Source organism: Notolepis coatsorum, assembly GCF_963971535.1.
Source record: "Notolepis coatsorum genome assembly, contig: SCAFFOLD_497, whole genome shotgun sequence".
NCBI lineage: Eukaryota > Metazoa > Chordata > Actinopteri > Aulopiformes > Paralepididae > Notolepis > Notolepis coatsorum.
Window position 1 is genome coordinate 37,501 of NW_028169621.1, and position 10,000 is coordinate 47,500.

The following is a 10,000-nucleotide window of genomic DNA, read 5'->3' on the forward strand; positions in this document are numbered from 1 at the left end:
GACTCAGGGCGTGACATTAGCATGTTGAGTAAAGACTCAGGGTGTGACATTAGCATGTTGAGTAAAGACTCAGGGTGTGACATTAGCATGTTGAGTAAAGACTCAGGGCGTGACATTAGCATGTTGAGTAAAGACTCAGGGTGTGACATTAGCATGTTGAGTAAAGACTCAGGGTGTGACATTAGCATGTTGAGTAAAGACTCAGGGTGTGACATTAGCATGTTGAGTAAAGACTCAGGGTGTGACATTAGCATGTTGAGTAAAGACTCAGGGCGTGACATTAGCATGTTGAGTAAAGACTCAGGGTGTGACATTAGCATGTTGAGTAAAGACTCAGGGTGTGACATTAGCATGTTGAGTAAAGACTCAGGGCGTGACATTAGCATGTTGAGTAAAGACTCAGGGTGTGACATTAGCATGTTGAGTAAAGACTCAGGGTGTGACATTAGCATGTTGAGTAAAGACTCAGGGTGTGACATTAGCATGTTGAGTAAAGACTCAGGGTGTGACATTAGCATGTTGAGTAAAGACTCAGGGTGTGACATTAGCATGTTGAGTAAAGACTCAGGGTGTGGCATTAGCATGTGGGCCCAGGGTGTGACATTAGTGTGACATTAGCATGTGTTGAGTAAAGACTCAGGGTGTGACATTAGCATGTGGGCCCAGGGTGTGACATTAGTGTGACATTAGCATGTGTTGAGTAAAGACTCAGGGCGTGACATTAGCATGTTGAGTAAAGACTCAGGGCGTGACATTAGTGTGACATTAGCATGTTGAGTAAAGACTCAGGGCGTGACATTAGTGTGACATTAGCATGTTGAGTAAAGACTCAGGGCGTGATATTAGCATGTTGAGGCTCTGTTTACACTAGGGATGTTCGATATTGGCTTTTTTACCAATACCGATATTGTCCAACTCTTAATTTCCGATACCGATATCAACCGATACCGATATATGCAGGGTCCCCCCCCCCCCCCCCCAAAGACGGAATAATTTCTGGTAATTAACATTACATATCTCTTGTTGTGGAATTAACACATTATGCATACTTTTCACAATAAATAAAATAAGAATTTGTTCTTACTTGCTTGCCTGGGTAAAGGTTAAATAAATGTAAAAAAATATAATAATTTTTTTTTGTTGTGAAAACCGATACAGATCATTTCCAATATTACATTTTAATGCCAATATCGGACATGAATGAATGAATGAATGAATGAATGAATGAATGAATGAATGAATGAATGAATGATTGATTGAAAACTTTATTAACAGATTGCAGAATGGGTACAATACAGTACAGCTCAATACACACAATTGTTAAGGGGATGCAGACCAGAGAAAGACTTTCGTCTTGTTTACATCAGGGTCCCCCATTTTCAATTCATAGTGACATTTATGACATACACAACATACATGACATTTATGGCATAGGGACATACATGACATACAGCTATTTAGTACTGTTACATTTGTGACATATACGATATTCAAATATACAGTACTGTTACCCATAGATACTGACAGAGTATATACATATGATGGGGAGGAGACTGTACATTAGGAGGGGGTGGGTGGGTGGGAGAGAAATATACATACGGCGGGGAGAGAATATATACATGCGGTGGGGAGGAGACTGTCTATTAAGAGGGGGTGGGGGTGGGGGGGTTTGGACATTGACGGTGGCCAGTTTCTAATTGCAGCCTCCCGTAGGTGCTCTTTAAGAGCGGTTTTGAATGTGGGTAGGGATTCACATTCCTTTACAGCTTTGGGTAGGGCGTTCCACATTGATGTGGCATAATTGCGAAACGTGTTTAGTCCCTTGTTTGAGCCGAATCTGGGTTTAACATGATTTGTTGAGCTCCCTCTGGTGTTGTGGTCGTGGTATTTACTGACCTTTGGGAAGTATTTTGACATGTACATGGGTACCTTAGTCGTATAGTGTATCTTGTAGACCAGGCCCATTGCAAGTTGCTGTACTCTGTCGTCTACTCTAAGCCATCCTAAATTGTCAAAGTGGGCAGGGGTGAGGTGGGTTCTAGGGGTAAGGTCAAGTAGAAGTCTGACCAGTTTGTTTTGTGATGTTTGTAATCTTGTTTTTGAGGTGCTTTGGTACCATGAGGTGCAAGCATAGTCGTAGTACCCTTGAATGAGTGCTCCTGCCAGAGTCTTCAGGGTATTCTTGTTTACCAGAGAGGAGATCCGGTACAAGAATCTAGTTTGTTGGTTGACTTTTTTTATTACATTGGATGCCATTTTGTCACAGGAAAGATTTGCCTCTAGGATGGAACCGAGGTAGGTAATTTCATCTTTCCTTGTGACAATATTGTCACCCACTGTAACTGAGAAGCCGTCGGTCTTTCTGAGTTTGTTATTTGATCCGAAGAGAATGGACTCTGTTTTGCCCATGTGTAATGATAGTTTGTTATCAGCGAGCCATATGCAGATTTTTCCTAGTTCCGAGCTGAGGGTTTTTTCAACCTGCAACTTGTTCTTGTCAGAGACCAGCAGGGCTGAGTCGTCCGCAAACAGGAACAAGTTGCAGTCACAAGCTGACGACATGTAATTTGCATAAATTAGGAACAGTAGCGGTCCTAGTATGCTTCCAAATCACACTGGCGCTGCTCTGATGGCTGCCTTTCTGATCGCTCCGTCGAGACTGTGCTTTCTTTTGTTAATTTTTATAGTATTAGGAGTTTTGTTTGCACCAACTGTTGGTGCATTATATGTGTATGACCGTCAGTCAATCATTGACATTGGATTAAGGAAAACTTACCGTTTGGATTGCTCTCTGGATCGGATCGCTGAACAGCAGAAATGGCCCGCCGAGATCCTTTGTTATCATGGCCAAGACCAGGAGAAACCGCCGCGAAGACGTGGAAAGAGAGCGGGGGTCCGAAACAGACTGAGGTCCAAACGACACAGAACCACATTGCCCAGCATATTGTTGGCCAATGTGCAATTGATAGGAAATAAACTGGATGACATCAGAGCACGGATCCAATTCCAGAGGGACATTCGGGATTGTAACGTCCTCTGTTTCACAGAAACTTGGCTGAGTCCAGATGTCCCGAATCACGCAATAGAACCGGCAGACCACTTCTTCGTTCTCCGCAAGGACCGGACGGCAGAAGAGTCACTAAAGACGAGAGGAGGCGGCATTGCCTTCATGATAAACAAGGAGTGGTGCGATTTAGGCAACACAAAGGAACTGTCTAACCACTGCTCCCCAGACCTGGAGTTTATCACGATAAAATGTCGACCCTTCTTCCTCCCAAGAGAGTTAACGTCCATCATCCTCATCGGAGTGTACATTCCACCACACGCGAACACTGGGGTCGCACTTTCAAAACTTCACGACGAGGTAAACAAACTCCAGGCAGCTAATGTTGACGCCGCCATTTTGGTTCTGGGTGATTTTAACAGCGCGCGTCTTAAAAAGGTGCTGCCGAATTTCTATCAGCATGTGACCTGTCCCACCAGAGGCGAGAACATATTAGACCATGTATACTCGCAATTTAAGAATGGGTACAAGTCACAGGCTCTTAGTCCATTCGGTAAAAGCGATCACGCTGCAATATTTCTTTTGCCAAAGTACAAACAAAGTCTCAAGCGAACGCCGGTGGTCTCGCGAGAGGTTAAGCGTTGGGCCGTGACGTCAGAGGAGTCACTCCAAGCTGTACTGGAAAGCACAGACTGGAGTGTATTCCGTGATAACACAGCCAATATTCACGAATACACCGAAACGGTGATTGACTATGTCTGTACTCAGGTAGAAGAAACAATCCCCTCCACCAAAATTAAAATCTACCCAAATCAAAAGCCCTGGGTAGACAAATCCGTCCGTGAGGCTCTGAAAGTGCGCACATCAGCATACAACACCGGGCTGGTGACAGGCAACATGGAAGAACACAAGATGGCAAGATACAACGTCAGGAGAGCAGTAATAGAGGCAAAACGGCGTTACAGGGATAAAGTTGAACTTCAGTTTGAACAGGCTGACTCTAGAGGCATGTGGCAGGGCCTCAGAAAAATGACAGACTACAAAGGAACCCCCCTCAAACTGAACAGTGACATCTCCTTAGCAAATGATCTCAATTCCTTCTATGCGAGGTTTGAGGCTGTGAATAACAACACCAGCCTACAAACCACGGCAATGGGGGGGGGGGGGGGTCTGCTGATGGAGACTCAGTGTTCAGGGTAACAGAGCATGAGGTGAGACGGATCTTTAAAAAAGTGAATATCAGGAAGGCAGCAGGACCGGACGGCATCCCCGGCCGCGTCCTAAAAGTCTGTGCCGACCAACTAGCCCCGGTATTCACTGACATCTTCAACCTGTCCTTGGAACAGGCTGTCATCCCCACCTGTCTGAAGAAGTCCACCATCATCCCTGTACCCAAAAAATCTACGCCCACTTGCCTCAACGACTACCGCCCTGTAGCCCTCACCTCCATAGCCATGAAGTGCTTTGAGAAGCTAGTGAAGGGCTACATCTGTTCCTCCCTCCCCATCAACCTGGACCCTCTGCAATTTGCATATCGCCCCAACAGGTCCACGGAGGACGCCATAGCCCATGTGCTGCACACAGCAGCATCACATCTGGACAAGAGGCAGGGGAACTATGTGAGAATGCTGTTCATCGACTACAGCTCAGCATTCAATACCATAGTCCCCTCCAAACTCATAGCCAAGCTCAGGGACCTGGGCTTGAACTATGACCTGTGCCAGTGGGTCTTGGACTTCCTGACGGGCAGACCCCAGGTGGTAAGAGCCGGCAACTGCACCTCCTCATCCATCACGCTCAACATAGGGGCCCCCCAGGGCTGTGTTCTGAGCCCCCTCCTCTACTCCCTGTACACACATGACTGCGTAGCACAGCGGAACAACAACACCATCATCAAATTTGCTGATGACACAGTAGTGGTGGGCCTGATCTCTGCCAACGACGAAAGGGCCTACCTGGAAGAGGTAGAGAACCTGTCACAGTGGTGTCAGGAGAACTGCCTCTCCCTGAACGTCAGAAAAACAAAAGAGATGATTGTGGACTTAGGGAGGTCGGGGGTCAAGGACTACAGCCCCCTCAGCATCGACGGGGCACCGGTTGAGAGAGTGAACAGTTTCAAGTACCTCGGAGCCCACATATCCGAGGACTTGACATGGACCACACACATTGACGCCTAAGGAAGTTCCAAGTCAGTCAGAAGATCCTTAGGAACTTCTACTCATGTACAATAGAGAGCATCCTGACCGGCAACATCACCTCCTGGTTTGGGAATAGCACTGCACAAGACCGTAGCAGACTACAAAGAGTGACACGTTCAGCCGAACGCACAATTGGAGGGGGGCTTCCCACCCTCCAGAACATTTACTACAAGCGGTGCAAGGGGAAGGCTAAGAGAATTATTAAGGACTCGAGCCACCCGAACAACTGCCTCTTTGAACTGCTGCGGTCAGGCAAGCGATACCGGAGTCTTAAGGCGAGCACAGAAAGACTCAGAAGAAGCTTCTATCCCCAGGCCATCAGGCTGCTAAACAAACAATAATCGCTAAACGAACAATAATCACTATGCAACAACCATCAAATGCACACAGCACACACACCCACACGCACACACTCACTCAAACAAACAACACACTGCAGCACCCACTCTCCACACTTTAGATCACACAAACACACTTACACTTTATATTTATTGATAAAGGATTTGCACTACAACTCGTACACCTACTGTGAATTGTACCTAAATTGCACCTCGTCCCATTTCTCCATTTCTGCCTTGCACTATATAGTATTGTATATAGTATTGTATATTAGTACACTCGTCCCATTTCTCCATTTCTGCCTTGCACTATATAGTATTGTATATAGTATTGTATATTAGTACACTGCACAGTATTGTATATTGTATGGTAACTACGTCTATTCTGCATCGAACATTGTACATATGTCTAAACTGAACACTGTGACCTTTTTTTTACTTCTAATTTTACTATGTTTTTATTTCATACTTATCTTGTCTTGCACAGTCTCTGGAGCGCAACAGTAAGAAGCATTTTGTACAAAAGTATTCTGTACTTCTGTATGACAACTATTAAAGAAACTTGAAACTTCCTTGTGGAATACCACAGCTCACTGTGAGGGGGGGGGGGGGGGGGGGGGTACCGTTTACCTCCACCATCTGTTCTCTCCGCTCCAAGTAGGATTGCATCCAGCTCACTGATAAACTATCAAAACCAATTGCTTTTAGCTTGTCAATCAGAATGGAGTGATTGACAGTGTCGAATGCCTTTTGTAGGTCCAGCATGACCATGCCGCAGTATTTGCCCACGTCCACCTCTTGTTTGATGTGGTCGTTCAAATAGAGAAGGCATGTGTCAGTGGAGTGGGATGTTCTGAAGCCAGATTGGAATTCGTAGATTAGATTTTTTCCCGCTAGGTACTTTTCGACCTGTTCGTAGACTATTTTTCCCATGACTTTCGAGATGGAGGTAAGAATAGAAACAGGGCGGTAGTTGCCTGGGTCTAATTTGCTGCCCTTTTTGTGCAGGGGGGGTCACTCTCACAATTTTGAAGTCCTTGGGGACGTGTCCCTGTTGTATGGAGAGGTTTATTATGTGTGTGATGACTGGGGTGATGGCGGCTGCTGAGTCTCTGAGGAATTTGGAGGGGATGTTATCATGGCCAGTGGCCTTGTTAGGTTGGAGGGCGCTCATCTGTTGTTACCATTTCCAGTTTGAAGTCGTCCTTGCGGACCCCTAGGTTTTTGTAGTATGCTACTATGTGTTCTACCCCATACTGCCCTGAGGGGGAGGGTAGTTTGTTTACCAGTGTTGTGGCTAAGTTTGTGAAGAAGATGTATAAGTAATTGGCTACATCCAGCTACATCCCTAGTTCACACTGAAGGCCATCCCAGTGTGAACGGGTCCACACGGCTGCACAAAGGAACAATAAAAACTGTAAGAAATTGTGACAAATAAAGTCAAATGTGACCTGTATCTGACATAGGAGCACATTATGAAATCAGAATGGAAAATCAGATTCCACGTGAGAGACTAACTTAGACTAACCCTAACCCTAACCTAGGGACTAACTTAGACTAACCCTAACCCTAACCTATAGACTAACTTAGACTAACCCTAACCCTAACCTAGAGACTAACTTAGACTAACCCTAACCTAGAGACTAACTTAGACTAACCCTAACCTAGAGACTAACTTAGACTAACCCTAACCTAGAGACTAACCCTAACCCTAACCTAGAGACTAACTTAGACTAACCCTAACCTAGAGACTAACCCTAACCCTAACCTAGAGACTAACCCTAACCCTAACCTAGAGACTAACTTAGACTAACCCTAACCTAGAGACTAACTTAGACTAACCCTAACCTAGAGACTAACTTAGACTAACCCTAACCTAGACTAACTTAGACTAACCCTAACAGACTGCAGTCTGTCCACATATGTATTAAGAGACTATGTCTGAGCCTTAACCCTTTCACTGCTACACTACAGAAGGTTAACCCTTTACTATCACACTACCGACGGTTACCGTTAACTCTTTCAGTGCCACGCCTGGTTTTCCATTTTACCGCTTGAATGCCACCATCCGCGCCAATGTTAACGTTAATATCGCCTAATCTATGTTTTAAATGATGGCTATGTGTCTAATCTGCCCATCGCATTATCAAAGACTATTTTCCAGACAGTGCTGTGAAGGCAGATTGTTTTTTTATCGCGTCGTTGCCGTTTCAGAGCAGTTAGAAAAGCCCCCGTTTTGATATAAAAAACAGCTCATTCTGGAGCATTCTATGAAAATCGTCTTTTAGTGGAATATTCCACAACGTTGATATTCGTCGGCCTTTTTATGAATCGTTTTCAAATAAACGCTAGATGATCAATATTATACGTGCACGCACGCACATTACGGCCGCGCGCGGATAATCGCCTCGTTGATTTCCTCTCGGAGTTTTACATTGAAACCGAAAAAAGACATTTCACAAAACAGCTTATAACTTCATCAAACTTACTCTGATTATCCTACCACTGATAACACAGAGTCCTTACCTGACATCAGATGGTATCCAACTGGTATATTCCAATTCCTGATCACCATTCGAAAAAATCGATACGTGTATGGATCCAACGCGATACAGTAGAACTCCATGATCCGCGGGGATCTGAGGCTCCAGAATGAACTCTAGTAACCCCGGCTGGATCAGTGAACTGGAAAATGTGGAGTACCGGATTTTTTTCCCCATTCATTTTCATTGAGTCCATTCCAAAATCACTTATGTCATCTGGGAGACGACAGGGGGCGCTTTTTTCCACAGTGATCACCGGCGCAGCTCGGCAATACTCGGGTAGGCTCGGGTGATGCAATAATTTTTCAGATCGCAAAAAAAAAAAAAAAAAAAAAAATCCGAGAAATCTCGTGAGTGGCACTGAAAGAGTTAAGGGTTAACCGTTTGGTAGTGAGGCAGTGAAAGGGTTAAGAGACTAACTGCAGAAACCCTGCCCCCCCCCCCCCCCCCCCCCCCCCCCCCACCTCCAATGTACAGCCCCCCCCCACCCAACCTCACCCCACCTACCCAACCTCCTCCAATGTACAGTTTCTACGTCAAATGTATATACACTCTTTTTCTGGACACTTTTTGTATCACAAACAGTACTGTATTTGCAAATCTGGTATGTCATAAATGTATAGATGTAGCAGTACTGTCTATCTGTATGTCATGTATGTCATATTATGTTATGATGAATTGAAAATGGGGGACCCTGATGTAAACAAGTCGAAAGTCTTTCTCTGGTCTGCATCCCCTTAACAATTGTGTGTATTGAGCTGTACTGTACTGTACCCATTCTGCAATCTGTTAATAAACTTTTCAATCAATTCAATCAAACCAGCCAAAGAAAAGGTCATGTGTTGGCCACACGGGGGCGCTATTGTACACCCTAACCCACTGGCTCCACGTATAAAAAGCTGGTGAGCTCTCTCTCTCTCTCTCTCTCTCTCTCTCTCTCTCTCTCTCTCTCTCTCTCTCTCTCTCTCTCTCTCTCTCTCTCTCTCTCTCTCTCTCTCTCTCTCTCTCTCTCTCCCACCCTGTCTCTCTCCAGGAAGGGCATTAGGGCAGAGGTCAGGAGGTCACGACCTTTCACCCTGTGTGATTCTTGGACTTCGTGGGAAATCATGTCAGTCACTCCACTGAGGTATATAACACACACACACACACACACACACACACACACACACACACACACACACACACACAGTCAGACCTACTTTGGGTATCTCCTCTGATGCACCATGGGAAGGATATCTGACTCCACGCCTGGTTCAGGAAGCAACAGGTCTGTGAAGCGCTCTGAGAGGAGAGGAGAGGAGAGGAGAGGAGGGGAGAGAAAAGGAGGGGAGAAGAGAAAAGGAGGGGAGAAGAGAAAAGGAGAGGAGAGAGGAGAAGAGGAGAGGAGAGAAGACAAGAGCAGAGGAGTGAAGATGAGAATAGAAGAGGAGAGGAGAGGAGATAAGAGAAAATGAGGGGATAAGCGAAAAGGAGAGAGAGGTGAAGAGGAGAGAAGACAAGAGGATTGGAGAAGAGAAGAGAAAAGGAGAGAAGAAAAGAGGAGACGATAGATGAGGAGACGAGAAGAGGAGATACGAGAATATGAGAGGAGAGAAGAAGAGAATAGGAGAAGAGAATAGGAGAAGAGGGGATACGAGAAGAGAAGAGAACAGAAGAGAAGAGAATAGGAGAAGAGATGAGAGAGAGAAGAGATGAGAAGAGATGAGAGAAGAGATTAGATGAGAGAGAGAGAAGAGATGACAGAAGAGATGAGAGAAGAGAAGAGAAGAGATGAGAGAAGAGATGAGAGAAGAGAAGAGATGAGAGAAGAGATGAGAGAAGAGAAGAGAGAAGAGAAGAGAAGAGATGAGAGAAGAGATGATAGAGAGAAGAGATGAGAAGAGATGAGAGAAGAGATGAGAAGAGATGAGAGAAGAG

General features: G+C 45.3%; 1 protein-coding gene across 1 annotated transcript in view; it reads right to left on the minus strand.

Moving 5' to 3' along the window:
• LOC311248692 (NADPH oxidase 4-like) overlaps positions 1-10,000 on the minus strand; it is a gene marked incomplete at both ends in the record, with an annotated part of 49,766 nt that overhangs the window by 18,762 nt on the left and 21,004 nt on the right. Inside the window, one exon of the mRNA XM_084339535.1 lies at positions 9,283-9,364. Within this exon, the coding sequence (XP_084195661.1) occupies positions 9,283-9,364 (82 nt within the window). The remainder of the gene's footprint in view (positions 1-9,282; positions 9,365-10,000) is intronic.